At 35.7% G+C, this 21,639-nt stretch overlaps 1 protein-coding gene across 3 annotated transcripts in view; it reads right to left on the bottom strand.

Annotated features, from left to right (window-relative positions):
- LOC126372779 (knirps-related protein-like) overlaps positions 1–21,639 on the bottom strand; it is a 707,336-nt gene that overhangs the window by 18,923 nt on the left and 666,774 nt on the right. For all 3 annotated transcript variants that reach the window (XM_050018664.1, XM_050018665.1, XM_050018663.1), the window contains one exon: positions 5,057–5,134. In XM_050018664.1, coding sequence (XP_049874621.1) covers positions 5,057–5,134 — 78 coding nt within the window. The remainder of the gene's footprint in view (positions 1–5,056; positions 5,135–21,639) is intronic.

The following is a 21,639-nucleotide window of genomic DNA, read 5'->3' as shown; positions in this document are numbered from 1 at the left end:
GATTGTGCTTCTCTTGTCACTTTTGTAATTCTTCTTCTTCTTCTATCGTGTGGGTTGTGAGGTGAATTATCAACCTCGTCAACCCTGGGTTATTATTGAGCCGCCAAAGGCCCCTGATATAGCTCTTTGTAACTGTTTTTAATGTTGTGTTTTTACATATAAACACTTTTATTGCACAAGCTATAAAGCGTTTTGTACAATTTTGTATAATTGTCTTTAATGGCGAAAAAACATTCATTCTTTTTAGTTCGAAGCTATTGTGCTAACAACTAACAATTTACACTAAAGCTTCTAGGTGGAGCAACTGTTAAGAAAAGATTTGAATAGAATGTAATCCTTATTTAATACTAACTGTAACGATAATTTCAGATTACACAGTGATTTGTTGAACTGTATAGTGCAACCATTTCCAATAGGAATATTTATGTCTTTATTTTCTTATAGTAACGTCGCTATTCCAATTTATTTGCATTATATCTTCAAATGTTATGGACTTCCGATTGTGCGGTTTGAATGTGTAAAATGGAACAGATTACACTTGATATCTATTGTTATTTTGTAAATACTTGGATTTACTTTACTATTTATACCTACTATCTATGTTTACTTTAATATCTATTTTTTTAAGTTTCCTTACAGTTTTCATGACATTTTTACATTAATTTTTAAAGTTGTAAGACCGAATGTACTTTTAAAATCTGAACCCCATTTTTTCATTATTGTATTTGTAAATCTCGGCCTTAAGAGGTTATACATTGTTTTAAGTTTACGCGGTTATTATCATAATTAAAGCACATAATAACGGGTTCTTACCGTCATCCCGTGATCATGACACTTGCAACAGTGTCGAAATATCGGGAGTCTCATATCCCCATTTAAACGCGGTAAGAACCCGTTATTATGTGCCTTAAGAGGTTAATTCAAAAGTCATTTCTAATTGAATTATCCTTCAGATAGTTAAAACGTACTAAAAATATTTTAAATTAGGGGTTTCTTGTGCAATATTGGTGCTAATTCCTGCAGACGCCATTTAATTTTATTTCAAGTTATACCTGTCATTTTCTTATCCACTAAAAAAGAACAGGCATAACATTTATGGAACATACGTTAAGCAGAAATCTAAAACAACCGTCTAAACAGCTTACATCGGCCAAAAACCCGACAGAATTAAGTTGACAGCACACGTCAAACGGTTTGCATACCAGCGAGATACTTTTTGATTCTTTTCTGAGTTATTCATTAATTTACTCATTCTTCCTAAAATTTACGACTGTCAAGCATCCGTCTCTTCCTTTTCGGCGAATAAGAAGATGACAGGTATAACTTAAAGTAAAATTAGGAGGTGTCTGCAGGAATCGGGGCCATTGTATTAAGTATTAAGGGGCAGTTAAAAACCCTGTCACAATAACATATTTGACATTTAGTAATACTTTGTATCAATTCCGTAAATTCAAAAAAATGTTTCCGCTTCGTACGCTTTGACTTGTAATCGATTCCGTAAATAAATTAATTTAACATGGTCCTAAAGTCATATATTTTTATTTTATGTGATGGTACATTTTCTAAGTAGAATATATTTCTAACTCGACAAAACAGACGCAAAAGACCATTGAAATCTGGTCATGGTGTTCGGGTTTAAACGATGGGTTTCCCAACTGTGGTTCAGTGGCCGGAAAATGAGCATAGATGAAATTGGTCTATTGCTAGACATGGTGAAAACTTGCATGCTTCAGAAGAATTGAAATCTTTAATCTGGTCAAATCAGAGTAATTGGTCATCTAGTTTATGTACTTCTTATTTTTTATAAAATGGAGGCAAACGTGCAGACTGATTGCTTGATAGTCTTTGCCAAGGACTTTTGTACATACTTTTGAGTATCGTATAGATTTTTTACGTATATGTGGTGGGAATAAAATCCAAGGACGTTGATGGAACTAATAATAGGCTAGTTTTTTTTTGACGTGATTTATTGTAGATTTGCCGCAGATGGCATTAACTACTTGGCCGGACAAATGGGGAGCGCTGAAGAGTCTCACCCGGTACAACGTTTAAGACAACAGGCCTGAGGGTGCCCAGTTGGGCGCGAACCTCGGCTCAGGGCGTCGTCTGAGAGGAAAAATATTTGAAAGAATTAATCAACCCTAGTGGGTCGATAGCGATAAGCGCTGAATGAGGGAAATCGTCGACCACGCCGGCGGGGTCGGTATCGGGGTCCTGAAGTGTTTGGTGTCGCGAGCTGATTGGCTGCCTCTATGGCTAGAGTAATCGGGTCGTGGGGATCGTATATTACGTCCTTCGGACGCCGATACTTTTCAGTACCGTCCCTAAGCGGAATGTATTCGGAAGCCGCAACTACCAGGGGATTTGGGATAGGCTAGTTTCCAACTAGTCAAATCAGTTGCTTTTTACTAAACGTCAAAACACGAAATTACTATGGAATTTGAATGAAAAAGCACACAGTGACTTGATAAAATTCATAAATAAGTTAAATTGAAATAAGAAAATATTTTTCGTTAGTTTTAGATATAAACATAAACTCTCTTTATTGTTCACTTTCCTTCCACCGTCTGCAATTAGAATATCTCTGTATTTAAATTTATTATGTAATACAAACTGGACTTAAAAAAAAGAAAGTGTAAATGTTCGGCAGCGGGTGCGCAGAAATAAAAAGAAAAACTAAGGAATATCACTTTACTAAAAATATATATAAGGAAAAAGGAAATACATAAAAGAAAAGCAAAAATAAAATAAACTTAAAAACTCAACGACCGATTTTGGAGACAGCGAAAATTGGAAGAGAATAAACAAAAGACAGTCAAACCATATAGAAGAATAAAACAGAAATTCTTATAAACTAAGGAGATTGTATATAATAATCAAAAAGTATAAAATCCATATAAAAATGTCCGTGCGTCGTTAACAGAAAGGTAATCATGAAATAGTAGGGCTCTGTGCTGGGAGGTTTTCTGGCCACGTCTTTCCCTCAGCGATACAGCTTCCGATGTGGTAGTAGTTTTACAGCCAGTTACATAATATGTAATTTATTTTTTGACGTTCAACAAGCGCTAACTATGTAATGCAATTTTGTAGAATAAATATTTTTGATTTTTTTATACACTGTCTTTATTTAGTAATCAAAATTTCATAGTACACGACCCAATTGAAAAGTCATAATAATTGTGCAGAATCTTCGACACTGGACTTTCTTCGTGGCGGGAACTATCTTTAACGTGGTATTATCATAGCTGGCGAGAAATGGGTGATACTGACGTAATGCTATACTATATTTTATAACTTTAGTCTTCGTTTTGTAATAAGGCTGAATGAGTTGAATGTCGCAGTCAATAGCAACATTGTCAAACAGCCCTACATCCTGCGACACTTTGCATCCTCCTTGCTCAATCCATTGTCGTTCTGTTCCAGTTGCCTTGCTACAAATTGCGAACACTTGGCTGATGTAACACGGCGGACGTTACCAGGAAATACTGGATTTTGTACTCTTATTTGGTTATTCGGTCAGTATTTGGTACCGGGTGAGAGCCTTCAGCGCTCCCCATTTGTCCGGCCAAGTAGCTAATGCCATCTGCGGCAAATCTACAATAAGTCACGTCAAAAAAAAGTCAGTATTTGAACTGGCAGTTATTGGGCATTACCCAGGTGAGAACCCTTAGCCACTTGCGGGAAAACCTACAATGAGTTAAGTCAAGAAGACTGGGCATTGTAGTCCGAAGATAGAAATTATGAGATATATTTTTAACTACGTGTTTGTGAAATGGGATTGGAATTCTTTGCCGTCTTCTGTTATTTCCGAATGCATATAACCCGGGAGCTTTTAAGGACAGAGTGAAGAGGCACCTTCTGGGCGAATCCATTCAGGCCATCAATGCCTTCGGGAAAGTCTGGGGCCAAGAGCAAACCCATTAAAGGTAAAAAAAAGGAAAAAAAATGGTCATTTTGCGAAGAAGTCATTATGCGTTAGGGGGATTTTGCAAAAGGAACGGAGCCACCGAAGCCTCGATGTATCTATATAGAGCTGTCGAGCCTCTATATGTTTAGATAGAGAGGACATTAATCACTAGTCACTTTTTAGGACATACCCGACATTTAAAGCAACTGAAAATATATATTCCGTTTTTTTCTAACTCCCAGTTCAGTAGCTAAGTAATAGTGCATAATGAGTATACAATGCATCATTTGGTAGTAATTACACGAGCTATCCGGCTACATAATATCTGTTAACGAATTGAGGCAATTTGCGAATTCATGATGGATGGTTGAAAAAATAACAGACCCAGTTTGCACGCATCAGGGAAAAAAATAAAGCGGAACAATAAATATGTTGATCAGAACTAGCGAACCTTATATCCCGGACATAGAGTCGATATCTATTCACGAACAAGCAAACACACTGCGTTTACTATAGACCTTATTTAGTTATATTAACGCATACGTTACTTTAATTTCGGATCGTAAATAACGTGGTGAGAATGAAAATTATAGTAGTAGGTATTTAGATTTCGTATTTGGCCTGTTATTACCTATACGATTCTAAATTTGAATACTGCCGCAAATTATAATATTGAAATCGGATCCTGTATTATATTAATTAAGTCTGTCCGTAATCCTGGATGTTTGTAAATATTTAAATAACTCCGAAACTAAATTCGCTATTGTAAAAAATATTTTGTTTAATAAGTCTAAGTACGTGGAGTGCAACTCTCTATAAATTGAACAATTCGAATTTCGAACTTGACTGAATTGAATTTTGTATGGCAATTTTAATCATTTTAAGTCTAGAAAAAAGATGGCGTCGAAAATTTACTTCTTAAGAAAATTATAATTCCGAATAGATTTAGAGTTTTAGACGTTTGCTTTTAAGCAAGTTTTAGTTATCATTTAATTTTATTACCGAATGGAATTTGAGTTATTTTTGGTACCATAAGATTGTACTTTATTTACCTTAGATTTCGCTGTCACTACAATGTTGTACGTTTCAATGGTGCAAAAAAAAAGAATTGTAAGGTACTTAATGCAATAGTGATATAATTATCCTTACCTTGCATCCTTCGCACGTGAACGCTCCGAAGTGGAACCCCGCCGCCGGTTCCCCGCATACTTTGCACTTTTGGTTCATCTGAAAATATAAAAAGAAGTCGTTAGAATAATAAAAAAACTATCCAATACGCTTTGCTGTAGGCACTTGTTTTGTTTTAGTGAATAAGTACTTTCTGCTTTTTGGAGAGTTTTGATGTTCTTTTGTGTACTACTGGATTACAAAAACAAAGTATGTATTAGGTAAAAACAATATAAATATAACATTGCTTATAATTATGTGGTTCAAAAAGATATTCAATTACGAAATAAATAATACATTTACACCACAAGAAATATGATTAAAAACGAGATGATTCAATAAAGTAATAAATATAAAAACATAAAAAAATATTACTTACAACTTAAAGAAAATGAGGCTAAAAAAATATTTTAAAAAGAGAATTGGTGACGGCGCATAAAGCGCCGCGCAACTCACAATGTAGCTGTTATCGGTCGACATAAACGAATACGCAACTGAAAAACCGCCTCAGAAACCCAATTCATTGTTAATATGCCGTGACCAGAGCGGCCTATTCCAATCAGTCATTTAGATGTTAATTTCGAGGACCATGGCGCATGTTATTGGTTGCACTCGCGATAAATCGATAAATCGGTTTGTGTATCGATTAAACGTTCCAATGTAACAATTAAAATTACTTCATCGCGCGCGGACGCGATGTGTTGCCGCGTTCTTATTTCAAACTTCGTTCTAATTATTATTTTGGAAACTGGTCCTTTTTGACGTATATTTTTTACTTTTTTATTTGGGGCCAAACAATGTATGTATTTGTCAGAATAGTGGCCAGTATTATAGAAAAAAGTCAGTATAATATAGTTTGAATAATAAATCAAATCAGTAATACACTGTGAAATACATAATACTTATTTAACGAAATGCAAATTCATACGCGTTCGTTCCATTTTATCGTCATATTAAATTACATGATTACTTTGTTTAATACTGTAAAAAAATATAACTGAATCGTTGGAAAAGGCGATTAAAGAGCGACATAACGTTCACAGATGGGCACAAGTGTTCATTAAGGCCAGTTCTCGATTTGTGTTTTTTTACTTTTTAAATATGTAAATATCACTCGGGCTGTGTTTATCAAGATGATTACAATCGGAGATAGGTATATCGGAATGGGAGTTATGAAGGAAAGCATTTTTGGGCATACCACTGTGACAGTTAAAGTGTTTTATAACCGCTGAGATTTTAAAAATAAAGTTATCGAAGTGTTCTGTACAATTTATTATTACAAGATATAATTGCTTGTGTACACTGTTTTTGTTGGATAAATGTAATGGTTTTGAATTCCCTAAATGCTGTTATGTTTCTGGGAAACATAAAACATGGTTCCTTACACGTTACGTTTGTGAAAGATTGAAAATTTATGATGATTATTATAAGGGAAGAAAATAAATAAAAGTACTACTACTAGGGCGCATAATATTTTTTTAAATTAATATCAAATAGTGACGAATTCTTGAAGAGGAAATTTGTCAATTAAACGAGAATCCTGACACCAGGGTTGCTGCGGTGAAGCGATCTTCACACTGGCTTACCTCGAGTTAAACCACAAGCTAAAGACAATATCATCACCAGCCCATTAACGTCCTCACTGCTGGGGCACGGGCCTTCCCTATGGATGGATAGAGAGATTGGACCTTAATCCATCACGCGGGTCCAGTGCGGATTGGTGGTTATTAACAACTGCTAATGCAGCCGGGACCAACGGCTTAACGTGCCTTCCGAAGTACGGAGGAGCTCGAGATGAAAACTTTTTTTTTGTGGACAAAAAAAAGACAATAATTATTAACTAATATAGATCTTCATACTGGTCGTCGCTCCTGTCGGTTACGTAGGATTATCCTGTGAAAAACGGAGATGATGATGAGATCCTTGTACTCATCTAAAAGTCCAGTTTTCACTAACACAGTTGACTCGACCATTATAGACGGTGATACGGCTCACCTATCACGTTTGGTCTAATAGAAACCTCGGTGAGGCGTAGGTACTAAATTCACCTTGCGACGATGGATGTACCTCTGACTAATCCAATTGTGATACAGTCTTGAGTTTATGTTATGTTACTCGTCTATAATGTTTAGAGTACTAACAAGGCACCGTAAGGAACCTAACCAGGCCATAGTTCACATAGCCCATCTCGCATCAAGCGTTGCAATAAATCTGCGATCAACGCTGTACCAGGGTCGTAAACGGGAGGACAGCCAGTGCTGGCAGCGGCTATAGGACAAACGGAGCGGGTACATTAGGTTGAAATCTTCTTTTAAACTACTTGGTCGGGCAAATTGGGACCGCCGAGGGCTCTCACCCGGTACAAAATTTAACACAGGCCTGATATTGTCCAATTGGGCGCGAACGTCGGCTCAGGGCGTCGTCTGAGAGGATGATGTTTGAAATAATTAATCGACACACTAAAAAGATACTTTGCAGTACCATCATTAAACGAAATAGGCTGCAACCGCAGCCCGGACATTCCATACAAAAAAATATTTTTTACCGTGTGCCGCCTATAGCATACGAGTAAGTGCGAGCGAGACATTCTGCGCGCGCTCTCCTTTACTCCTTAGCGGATAAGACCGGCGACGCGAATTGGGTAGTTTCCTAGGTTTTATTAAATATGAAATCCTGATTACTAAATAAAGACAGATTTAAAACTGGCGAAAAACATTTTCTTTTTTCTACTTATTTATAAATTTAAATCAAGACAAACATAATCAATCCGACATTTTATCACGTTTTTCTATGACGTCACCGTAATTTCGTGTATCGAGACGTTTAGTTAAAAATAACTAATTTGACTAGTTGGAAAGTAGCCTGTTGGTGCGGTGCAGAGAGTTACCATTCTATTCGTAGTGTTATTCTTTATTCTATGACTACGGAACAAAGGGAGGGGCTACATTAGGCTGGAATTTGGGTAATGACAGTGTCGTGTGTAAGAATTGACAGTTTACATACAAGTCAAAAACTATCTTGCCGATCGTATCGCTGCCCGCGACCGCGACCGCATCGTGAAATAACCGCCTTAGGATGCAAGAGTGGCGCCATGATGGATTTCAAAATCGCTGCCGCCTGCGCTCCGCTACCCGCTGATAGTTCAGTCTACAGCAGCCTTAGCCGTACCACCCTACTAATAAGTAACAGTAATCTCTAGTGAGGCAGGTGCGTCGCGTTGACATCTCCGTGTAGCGCTCCCAAGCGCACGCGCACGTCGATATAATATGCGCTGACATAGAGAATAGTTTGTAAGGTTAGTAAATACAGTGTGGGTGGAGGGCAACCCTGGTTTCAATGCTATCATTGGGCCGCTAAACGCACCTGAGAAGTGTTATAATGTTGATAGAAAGATAATTTAAATCGGGAAGAGTAAGTAAAATATATTGAGTGAAACGACGAGTTTTTGGGGAAGTCGTTTGTGATGATCGATAAATACCTTTAGTCGAGTAAGTTTCGTAATGCGACTTTAAATTTCCGAGATTCGTAAAAAAAATAATCGATTGTAATTATCTAAAAAAATACTTTCTTTTACGACAATACATCTAATCTATAATATCTTGACAAAAACCTCCTTAGCCTCAGAATCCCCGAAGCCTACACAAGTGCAGATAGCCTCAGAAAGTAAGTACACTACAGCGACTCCAGCGCATCTAGTAAATCACGCAGCATGGGTCCGGCGCGTATCGCGCCGCTCATCTCCCCGCTCTAAATTAGATCGAGCGCGATTCCGTAACGGGCGACATACAGCCCGATTTGTCTCCAGACTTTTATAGGGAACATCACTTTGAATGGGAACCGCTTGAAATGTCGCGATGGTCTAAAGGCCAAAAGAGTAAAAAAAGAAAGGAAATGTTGCGAAGGAAAACATGATAGTGAACATGGTTGCGGTGTTTTTTTTCGAACTTTAATAATTTGAATGTTTTCTTCAAACTTACCTGTAGGCAGGTTTCAAAAAAGTTGAGTGAAATAAGTACTTATTTAAAATAAAGAAAGGAAAGAAATAAAATAACCAATACAGGATATTTGATAATAATATATATTAAATTTACTATTATAAAAATAAATCAGGGCTATATCTTGCGACAAAACAAAAAAAAAAAAACAAGAAAACAAATTCAACATACATTGGTTTAGGCCTTTGCTGGGGTTCGAACCTACGACCTTAAAGTGAGATGCAAGCGTTCTACCAACTGGACTACCATGACTAACACGGCGGGTGACAAAGAAAGAACCAATTACTTAATATAAATAATAAAAACGGTTGGTTTCTATTATAAAAACAGTGTCAAAATTAAAACAACGATCTGTTTCAATGTTTTAAAGATAAAAAAGATCGTTTGGTGGAAATCAATATTGGCGGCAACCATTTACGAAACCTTAATGTTTTAAAAACAGACATTAATAAATCGGTTGGTGTGTACATTACTTGTTCCGCCGTTGTTGCCTTGGCGGGACCGATGTTGCCAATGATTTGTCATTTTTATTATATCGGTAGTTATAACCCGACATTTTTAATTTTTTTACTGCATTTTTGACGTGTCGTTAAAAAGTTAAAAGGTGCCAGCTATTGATTTCATACAGCCATCCTTTTTTTCTCTTTTTAAGTAATTTAATTATACATGCTAATGTAATTTATTGTGGAGTCAGTTCAGTATTAAATTCAAGTTGAAAAAGGGTTTGACAGAACCTTTTCAAAGACAAAGCACCCAATTTTTCGCGTCAAAAAAGAAATTTATTATGCGGTGCGATGACCTTAGCTGCGTTCGAAAACTGTTCGCGATTTTGCATCGCAGCACACGATCGGATTCGCGAAGTATTCGAGCATGTAACTCGACTCAACAGATCGATTCCCTTCCTTAATTAATTTGTCAGTCGCCTTATTTTTCGGGACCGAATTTTCTTTGTTCAAGGCGTACCGCGATTCGCACCTTACAATTACCCGACAGAGTTGTTTTTTGCTTGTGTTGTGTTTCGAATTTATTCGACCGTATGGAGGAATGACAAGATTCAATTTGAAGAAAATTCAGAGTAGGGTAGCGTAGCTTGTGATTGTCATCTTAAAATATGAGGTGCTAACTTATTTTTTATGCAGGCAAAAATTTATTGTTTTCCTATGATTTATAATACTTATTTATATACTTCTGACTTTGATTATTAACTTAATATCAATCACAGACTCAAGATTTTAGCACTGTAATAAAAAAGGTGACATTCTGAATGTATCCGCGTTTGATGTTACCTTATACCTACTTGAAGAAAAATATCGATGCCGATGCGTAGAAAACGTCTAACCAACTAAAAAGTTCAGATTGTAACCAAGATTGTAATCTTAATAACGATTCAAAGTGTAACTATGTTTGTTACGTATTGAATAAAGATATTTTTTTAATTTTGACATCATTATATATTCTTAATCTACAAAGAAAGAAAGAAAACAGATTAGCACCAAAACATTTTCTTTTTATTCAGAATTTTATTTACATTAATAAACACTTTAAATCTATAACACTCACTTTAATATCTACAAATTACTAGTACGTATATTTACGTCCATTTCTACTTGCTAATTCAACCCGACCATTACAGTACCATGTACCTTACCAAAAAACCTTGTCACACGTCGATCGTATATCTCTTCAGATCTGGACGCCCGATTACCATTACCATATTAACTGCGTCATATATCGACGACATGTAGATTACACAGCAGATTTAAAACGATTTATTCCCCTTGTTAAAGCTTAACTTTTGACCTGATATTCGTATAATCGTATAATTAGTTGGGTTGCAGACCTGGCGTTGCGTAAATCTTCGCAATTCATGTAAGGTTGAAGTTCGATCTTGTCTGGACTTTCGTAAGGGAGATGTTATCGTCATTATAATAAGAACATATAGGTACTACAAATTGTAACTTAGACTTTTCTTAAATTAAAAAGTTCAATAAAGTTAAAGATTACTGACTAGCCTTCCGCCCGCGACACTCTCTGCATGGTTTTCGGCTATCACTCTTAATCTGTCTCTGTACAAAATTTTATCAAAATCAGTTTAGCAGGTGTGGCGTGAAAGCGTAACAGACAGACAAAGTCATTTTCGCATTTATAATATTAACAGTCAAGCGTTGCATTACTGTTTTATTTTTCGAGCTAAACGGCGGTTTGAACTTCTATATTCTGGTTATTATTATACCTATTTTAGGAAGTTTACGAGAAATATTTTTCTACAAATAATATAAAAATAAATATATATATTTATATTCATCATCATCATTAATTTAAGAGCCACGCTCTTGTCGGTGTAGCATTCTCCACGCTACTTTTTAGGGCATTTTTTTTAATTTTCTTACCTATATTGACCAAAGGAGATGTCCTTAGAAAAGGTTCAGTAGGATCTACTCTGAACCGGCGTTCGTATATGAAACGATTGATGAATTTGGAGGAAGCAAGAGAAGTGTGTCAGGATACAAGTAAATGGAATTCAAGTCTCTGCTTATCCCGGTGGGAAATAGGCGTGAGTTTATGTACGTATGTATGTTCTTTTTTACCTATTAAGCCGAACTTTTGCATAACGGGCAAAAATGAAAAGCACTCACTGACATACGTATCCGTACGAACCAAGGTACAGTCATGAGCAATATAATGTACCCACTTTAGGACTCTGTCGCACTAACATATTTGACATTTAGAGAGACTTACAGTTCAATTTGTCAAAAAAGTTAATGTGACATGGTACCAAAGTGTATACATATTAATGCTCGTGACCGTACATTCCCAAAACAGTTCCGAGTACCCAAACACCTACCTCCTAGCCCCCGCCACACGGAACTAGACGAAATCACAACCGCTATGGAATTAAAATGACTGCGTGTGATTGTGCCCTGTCATTTGTCGGCCGCCATTATCGGTCGCGCCGTGGGAATCCGGAGAACCAGGGATATATGGATTACTCTATGGTCTGTGGCATGTGCATTTTAACCCGACTGCGGCGAAACAAAAGGAGGGTTATATAAGGCGAAAAGGTTAAAGATGGATTTGTATTAGATTCTGTTATCTTTTTAATATTAATTAAACACGGATGTGATAGATGCACTGGTTTATATTAAAATATAAAAAAAATATTTGTCACAACATGTACATTCCGTACAATAGCCTTTCTCCCGCTAAATCATAAAACACTGTCTTACAGTCTTTTTAGAGGCGTCTGTAGTCTATACCCACGCATTATAGGTTAACCTTTTTTATTATCTTTGTTACTCAATGACAACTGTCAACATGACCGTCTGTACCACTTGCGTTTCGGTTTTCTTACAAGTTGCGTTTGGTTACACTACAGTACAGGATTAAAGTGTGGATGTTGCAGAAGCTTTAAAGAAAAAAAAAAACTACTTTATCTGTTCTATAGTTTTCTTGAAAGACCTGTCACAGGTTTAAAATTTGGGTTCTAAACCACTGAATTCGACTGCATCAGTTTCACTTAATATTTGGATCATAGGTAATTGATATGATGCGGTTTGATGGCAATCGGTTCGCCCTCTATTATATGGGACTTACATATAGCTGGCGAGAAGTGGGCGTATATACTATACACTTCTGCCCACCTCTTGTGTTATATTTATCTGCTATGTTATGCGATTACATAGGTATTCAATCAATTTATGTAAATTTTTCATGTCTCTCAAGCTCGAATCTTATTAGAGGAGTAGCTTTGAAAAGGATTCAAAGTAAATCACATGCAGTCACATGTTTACAAGAGTTCATAAATCCATCAAACAACCAAAGACCTCATTCTCAAACTTGCTAGTACAGCTATATTTATCAGTGATAATCGTAAAAACTATTAGGGAATATAGTCTGTAACGACTGACGTGTTGTACGAATATCAGTGCACGGAGAGATATTTTGACGTTCACCCGACGTGAACCCGGGCTGTCTAGCGGGGCAGGGCGTATTCTTGAACCGAGCGAATAATGTTGTTGTCATATCGTGCGCTTTTAAAATGAGAGACAACATTATTTTATAGTGATCATAGGAACTTTTATCATTTAGATGGCTTTTGATAAAGCCATGAAAATAACGCATAACACAACCTCATGATATCCCAATTGGGGTGTAAGTACACACGCCTCACCGAGCTCTCTATTAAAAAAAATGTAATATATAGTTATAAAATAATAGACTTTGCTTTGTTATTACTCATTCGATAGCAACAACTCGTATATTATACGAGCCGAAATAACAGTGCTTTTAACATTTTAGTGACAATAATGTCACAGAAAGGGGATATTAATTAACAGTAAATAACACTGCCAAATAAACAGTTTAGTTTTAATTATTTACTTACATTTACTGATTTTACTAAATACTTAAAAAAGTAATATGCAGTACCTATTTCATTCATAAATAATTAGAATCTTTACGTAAGGTCTCTACCAAGCTCTTTAACGATAGATGACCGTGGAACTGATGTTAAAAGTGGAATACGCGATTCGATTTCGCACAGTTCCAGAATAGTTCGTCATAGAACGGCGATGTTCCGAGTTCTCACAAAATATAAGTACGAAGTGTTCCATAAGTGAGCGCGACCAATGCGTAATAGCGCGGGAACCGACCCGCGGATACCGCGGGCAAAAACACACCGCCATCTTACTTTTAAATTTCTTTATTTAAAAAATGAATTTCTATTTTACGAATTTAGAAAAAGAAATGTTTATTTTTGTTTATTTATTTGCGAAAAGAGATTTTATATTTTGCTTATTTTGAAATTGGTTCAAAATGCATCGATTTTTAATTTATTATTTTTAAATTAAGGATTTTGCAATAGATTGAAATCTAAATACACTTTTAGATACAGCTTTATCGGTTTTGGTCATTACTAAGTTACTACATCCATAGTCATTACTATGGATGTAGTAACTTAGTTTCGAGACTATTAAAAAATTAAAATACTTCGTGAACTATGTTGTTTATTATTACAGATTATGGCATGAAAGTTATTCTCACAGTATCGATCTAGATAAGCCTATTTTGCAGGCGGTACTATCAAGGGATCTCTTGATTTCGTTTTGATAGGCGATAATTTGTTATGCTCTTGCGGTTATGCGTTATACTCCATTTGTACTACATTTATAGTATAACTACTACAGAAAATGTAATATAGATTAGTTGCACTACATTTTTGTTATTCACGGCCAGTTCTTTTTAAGTCAACGAGGCAATATGGGCTTGTTATTTTGATTTGATTTGCTACGATCGCGGAATATATTTTTTTTATAAAGTAATTATATGGCGATTTGTGAATCGAGTAACCTTTGCGAATTTGATGTCTTATGTTTAAATACATTAATACTGTTTTGTGAGATATTGCTTTCGAATTTGGGTGTGTTCAGATTTTATACGTATTAGTCATCGGTTGTTTTACGTATGTATGGCTTTTTTTAGAATCTCCGTTAAGTCTATATTTACGATTTTATTTTAATATTTATAAGTCGTTTGTATACTAACATTCTATAAACTTTTTCTAATTTCTTTGTTTTAATTTAATTTAATTAATTAATATTGGAAGTTCCGACGGTCCTATCCTGTATTAGGCTGGCTTTCCTTTCGCGGGTTGGAAGGTCAAACAGGAAGTAAAAAACCGGACCTGTCGAATCTTTTTGAAAACGGGATAACGCGAGGGATTGTGACTTTATTTTTAAATTATTTTTTTTTTGTGTTTGACCACAATCTCACTAGATGGTAAGTGAAGATGTAGCCTAAAGCGGTAGACGCTTATCTAGTAAATGCCTATTCACTCTAGTTTTGAAGAAGAGTGAACATTTTTTACAAGTTTTTTAAGCATTTTAAACATTTTATAAATCATCATCATCAATTTAAGAGCCATGTTCTGGTCGGTGCAGCATTTTCCATGCTACTTTTTAGGGAAAAATAGGGCAGTGGCTTCCCTCTTGCCTTCCGCCCCGCAGTACTCTGTCTGATTTTATAAATAAATAACCGTATTTCTAATACACCTTAAGCCTTGTAAAAACAGACCAAGATAATTAAATCCACCTTTTACCAGTATTGATACCAATATCCATATCTATAAAGCACTCTTATCACAACCGAGTAAGGTTTATCTTGACTTATGCATCCGTGAGCTTTTTACCCTCTTACATCTGCGAACATTAAGCCATTTTCATAATTCCCTATTTTATCAGAATAATTATTTAGTTCGCGACGGCCGTGAAGTAATTAAAAACTTTGTTAAGGGAATGTTGGTTACTACTGGATCGAATTTCTGAACTTCTATGCTGGCCCAGTAGCCCGGTGGTCAGGGGGTTCAAAAAGGCCATATTGAAGCAATTAATCTAAAGGAGCAATATTACAATTTGACAATGTAAGAACGCAATATCAACACACATAGCAATATTTGCTTCAAAGTACCTTTTTTGACCACTGATACTACTAATGAGGAAGTGCTAGTAAGAGTAAGGTAAAAGAGGCAAAAATTGAGAGTAATTGAGGACAGAAGAGGCAAGATGATTTTCTTGTCTTTTTTGTGTGACGTCCTTATAATAAACTTTCTGTTCTATAAATTAGTAGTCTACTAGCCTTAACCCAAAACTGGCATTTAATCTTAATTTAGAGCCCACACTATTGAATAGTAAGTGTACCTTTAATTGGACTTCTCGAGATCATTCTTCATTATAATTGGACATTTATTCCCGTGGTACTAGCACTATCTCCCGACTTTGCCCGCAACTCATTAATAACTGTAATTATGTACGATGCCACTAAACCATTGGGAATGTTCTAGACTATCGATGTTACAAGTATCAAGATTGTTTATACGCTTTTGACAGGGGCTTTTTGTTGTTTATGCTGTTAAAAATACTGTTTAATAGAAATCGACCCTCTTATTCTTTTTAAATGTAGATATGGATTTATGTTTACACATCCTGAGCATATTTTTTTTTATAATTTTTAAGATTTTATTACTAATTATTCGTACTTGTGTTTTGTAACCGTTTGTTGGGAGATCTTGGGTTCACGACCTGATGGGTGATACCTGTTGAAAAAAAGTATTTAGATCGATTTTGGTACCCATTCAGCCATGTACGTTTTAATCTCAACACACTCACAAAAGTATCAAAAAACAACTAAGTGTCTTTACTACTCCATGAAAGTCTTTACTTAGGTATCTAAAACAAACATGACAATTATAAAAATGAATTCACTATTATTGCGTGCGTGTACGAAACGATTGATGAATGTGGAGGAAGCAAGAGAAGTGTGTAAGGATCGAAGCAAATGGCATTCCATAGTCTCTGCTTTCCCCGGTAGAAAATAGGCGTGAGTTTATGTACATATTGTACATAGAATAATTAAAAAGACGTATTTATTGTAATAACTATAAAAAAATCAACGCCCACAAACGAATCCATTATATTTATTAGTAGCATCGCCGCAGGCGTGGAGCGTGTCATACTTAGTAAGTTAAAAAAACGTAGCACAGTGGCGCACGCGCCAGTTTAAAGCCCAATTTAACATCGCCTTCGGAACCGACAACCGTGAACCACATTCATTATACACGTGTTTTTATTACCACTACATTAATATGCTCTTTTTGTACGCCCTATTATTATGTGACAGTTTTTTTAAAGACAATGTTGCTACGGCAAAATAGTAATTAACCCAACCTAACCTCAAAATCTTGAACGGTATTATCTTCGGGCATAAGTATTTCCCGGAAAAAAATATTTCGTACAATAACTAATTTGATGTATAACCTGATGTAAAAAATAGTGCAGTGTCATGATTGGGATATTAATAGTCACAAACATGAAATCGTGAATATGAAAACGTGATCGTAAAAAAGATACAACCAAAATTGTTAACAAAAAACACGGAGGCATGTGCCTTTCCCAAAAAGATCTCATTTATAATTTCACAACAATTATTCATTCAAAATTTGTCATTCGGAAAGGGCATTCGATCTTTAAATTCCGTTAGTCGATCGATTATCGATAAAAACGAATGATTTATTGTGCCCTAATCGATATAATTCATGCAATCAGCCCCCGGGACGTCTGGGTTGGGTGTTACGTCATCCTGACACGCAATTCTTTGACAGCCCGTGACAAATTGTTGTGACAAAATATTTCAACAGTTGCGTCAATTGCTGGGCAACCCTTATCCTGCAGTGACAAACATATATTTTCCGTTCAAAAACTACAATGTATTACTTTTATTCATATAAAAATAATTTTGATAACAGTAATGTTTACTTTGCAATCGCGCATTTATGACAAAGTTATATTTGCTGTTATAGGAATCACTTTATGGAATTAACTTTATATGAAATTGCTTCCCCCAGCTGCATTATCATTGTTGTAATGACGGGTGTAACGCAGGAACGAATGACATAGCATTCTCGATTCAAATTTTGGAATTTGAATGAATGAGTTCGCGATCAGAAATACAGAAATAGAATTTTTGTTTATGAATGACGCTTTTATAAGATTCGTTTGATGACTTTGCGTTTAGTAAACTTTTATATGCAGATGTATAAAACATCTGCCTGCTAAAATGGTTGTCGATTTTATAACAGAAATATTAATTGAATTAATAAGGCCCAGAAAATAACCGTAAAATTCCAATGAGTATTTCAATAGAGTCGCAATAAATGAATTGAATAAATATCAAAGCAAAACTGTCAGTGTGACGAGCAAATTTTATTATTAGGTGTTGGTCAGTTGATCTGTGAAACAAATCGGCTCTTCACGTCATTAGACATGGGTTTAAATAATAGACTAGATTATAGCTTTCTATAATGCCGTTAGGGTTCAGTACGATATTTACAAAATCGATCTGATATATAGTTTGTTCGAATAAGATACCAGAAATTGTGTGTCATGATGATATTTCGCCTAGGATTTGGTAATTTGTTTGACTCAATAAATCAAAATATAAAATAACTGTATGTATTAGTGTTAATGATCGTGACATATGTCATTTGTGGGACGTGGAACGTCACTACAAGAGAGCAGCGGGAGGCGAGGAAGACTCCAGCGCCGCCATTCGGGATTGGACTGCAACAACGCACGCGCGTAACGGGCGCGTCGTCCTAACGTCAAAAAGACGACTTTTATACTTACTTTGTAATCTCTTTCTATTAACATTATAAATATGTGAAGTTGTTACTGGCGCTTTTACTTTATGAAGAACCCTAAACCACCTGTCTCATCGGCATAAGAAGCTGCGGCAGCGACTCTTCCCTGCGGGACTGGAGCGAGAGGAGAGCGTCGGCAGAGCGGTCGAGGCGGGCCTTAACAATTAGTATTATATAGAAAACATATATGTATGTAGAATAAAAAAAGTTTATGTAAACAATTACATCATTACACATTGTCGTTGATAGACAAGAATGGAGTATGCTACACCGACAAGAGCGTGGCACTTAAATTAGTGATGATGAAACAATTACATAACAAACGTACCTACACAAATATTTTTGAACTTCAACTTTTATATAAAAAAAATCAAAGTATTCGTTGTGTAATAATTACTATTATTAGCACATTATTTCCAACTCGTTATAATCTGGGAGTCTCCAAGGCTAGAGAGAATAGGCATTTGCTAGGTAAGCGTGATTCGCCCTAGACCACATCGTCACTTACCATCAGGTAAGATTGTGGTCAAACGCGAGTCAATATTGTTTTTAAATAAAGAAGATTTATACATTTAATTAAACTACAGAACCCTTTTATTTTTCCAAGTCGTTCCTGACCACAACACAATACAAACCGACCTCTAACCCACAAATCAAATTCCGATGAGTGGTCAATACCCCAACATAATACTAGTACGGCTATCACCTGACTTTTTCCTACATAATACCTCTATTGTTTGTTGAAAGCGATACTCGCATCAGTTAAGGCCACGTCTCTCTAGTGCGATTATCGCGACTTTTAATTGTGTTATTTCATTCGTTTAATTCGATATTTGAAAAACTTTATTTTGTCATAAACGATACTTTTTTAATAAAAGAAAAGGTGCAGGTCGAGTCGTATCAGGAGGTGAAGGATTTTGCGAGAAGAAGAGAGGAATGGCGATAACTCCACCGACAAGAGCGCAGCTCTTAAATAAAGAGAGAGAAACTTTTTTATGTTTTAGGTATTGTAGATAAGTACTGACTTGTTATTAAAAAGGCATAATTATCATTAAAGCTCTTATTTAAATCTATTTGTTTCATTGCTAGTATTCATCTAATGTTTATATTATTGTAATTACATAATATTACATAATTATTTTATGGTCTTATACAAAATATCGAAGATGTGTATACCAGTGACATAATTTTATTAAGTTAATCTATTTCGTATTTTTGTTTTCTATTTTTTTCTATTTTTTTTATTTTGTTTTTTTTTATTTTGTCTCTGCTTTCACCGGTGGGAAATAGGCGTGAATTTATGTATGTATATATGTAATCTATTTCGCAAGATGGTAATTTTTGGAAGGATCGGCGACTTTTCTCGCGACTAGTCGTAAAGTTCAGTCGTACTAATGCAACAGCACCTTAACCGTGCTGAGTCACCACCCCGCTTCCCATGACATCGCTCGTGTCACTGCAATCTTAGTGGAGCATCGATCGCGATTACAACCTTTACAAGAAGTATACAAGCCTTTACTTTTATATCATCTGATTAACTTGGTCACTTATGTGACTGAAGATCTTTAATTTTGTTTTTTTAACTAGCCTGGATTGTCCCACAGCTGTGTAAAGGCCTCCCCTCTGAGCTTCCACTTTTGCCTGTCCTGAGCGATCTCTCTCCAATCCGTCTCAAACACGTCCAGATCGTCTTTCCATCGCTTCCTGCGTCTGCCTCTGCCTCTGCGTCCAAGAGGTGTCCACTCCGTGACAGCTTTTGCCCACTTTCACTTTAACTTTGCAGCCTTTTTGCTCACGTCCGCTATGCGAGTCTTTGAGCGCAAGATTGTCTTTGATGGTGATCATTCAATACAATACAATATAAAACCTCTTTATTGCACTTAAAATAAATATTAAAAATAAACAATTGCAATCAGTTAGATAGTACAACAGGCGGTCTTATTGCTAAGGTTGCAATTTCTCATTCATAATTGATTTTTTATATCGACATTTTATACACACAGACATCAAATCTGTGAGGTGTGGGTACTTAGTCCACCTTGCGATGGAGGTACCTCTGACTACCCCAGGGACTCATGAGCTAATGTTACATTATTTATTTTTGGGTAACGAAGTCCCTCATTAATTTTGTCTTCCAGTTTAAAATGATTTTATTACCCACATCTCATACATACATACATACATACACTCACGCCTATTTCCCACCGGGGTAAGCAGAGACTATAGAATTCCATTTTGCTTCGATCCTGACACACTGACCCACATATAAATCCCAAATATAAACTGAAATGATTATAAAAAATTACAGTAGATGCTAAAATTATTAAATATCCGTAATTAAGACAAATCACCCGTTTTTTTATCTCGATCTGGATCGTAGAAGAAACTGCTTTAATTAATTAATATCATGTGATTTTTTAGAATTTGTGCCCACCAGGCTTCCCTAATACATGGGATTTCAACATAGCTGATGAGGAGCGGGTGTACTATTCAACCCTGCCTACCCGTCAGGGGATAGAAGGTGATGCTATGTTATGTTAATTATTATGATACTCAAATAATTACATACATTATGCGCGTTACACCATAGGAAGTACCGAACACTACTTTTTGACAATCGATTCTATTACGATATTTGAATATAATTAATGGAATTATTAATGAGATGTGTAGGAACAGTACGGGAGCTATTGTCTGCTTCACAATTAATATACAGGCGACTAATACTTGTTAATTGTATTGAAATATTCATAATACGACGGTCCTTTAGTAATAGTGAGTTGTATCACGTTGTTATACTGCAATGAGTCATTGGTTCTCATTCAGTGGTTCTCAAATTGTGGTACACATAACCCTAGAAGATAAAGGTTTAAAAGATCCAATCGCAATAATCGTAATAAGTTCGCTCGACAATTATAGACGGCGATACGACTCACTATCTGTCACGTTGGTCTAACAGAAAGCTCGGTGAGGTGTGGGTACTTAGTATATCTTGCGATGGATATACCTCTGACTACCTCAATTGGGAGATTTTTGGTCTCATCTGAGATAGAACCAATCTTTAACTTAGGGTTAGTAGGGAGTTAGAACTTTTTGTTTGCGTGGTACGCTGGAAAAACAGTTTGAGAATCATTGTTCTATGAGACAGGAAAGATCGTCCTGATTATTATCCTATGCAGGTCTTACGGTGAATATAGCATTAAAGGTGATGAGATGGTAATAAATCATTAAAATACAAACATTAAAAGTGCTTGCATATTACTTTGTTAGTCGCACTGCCCAGTCTAGAAGGGATTGCAAATCGAAAATCGAATTAGTTCTGCTTTTCTTTTGTTATCTTTGAAATTATACTTTTAATCTGATGTACACGAATAAGA

Source organism: Pectinophora gossypiella, chromosome 14 (genome assembly GCF_024362695.1).
Source record: "Pectinophora gossypiella chromosome 14, ilPecGoss1.1, whole genome shotgun sequence".
Lineage (NCBI taxonomy): Eukaryota > Metazoa > Arthropoda > Insecta > Lepidoptera > Gelechiidae > Pectinophora > Pectinophora gossypiella.
This window is presented reverse-complemented; position numbering and strand designations above follow the sequence as displayed.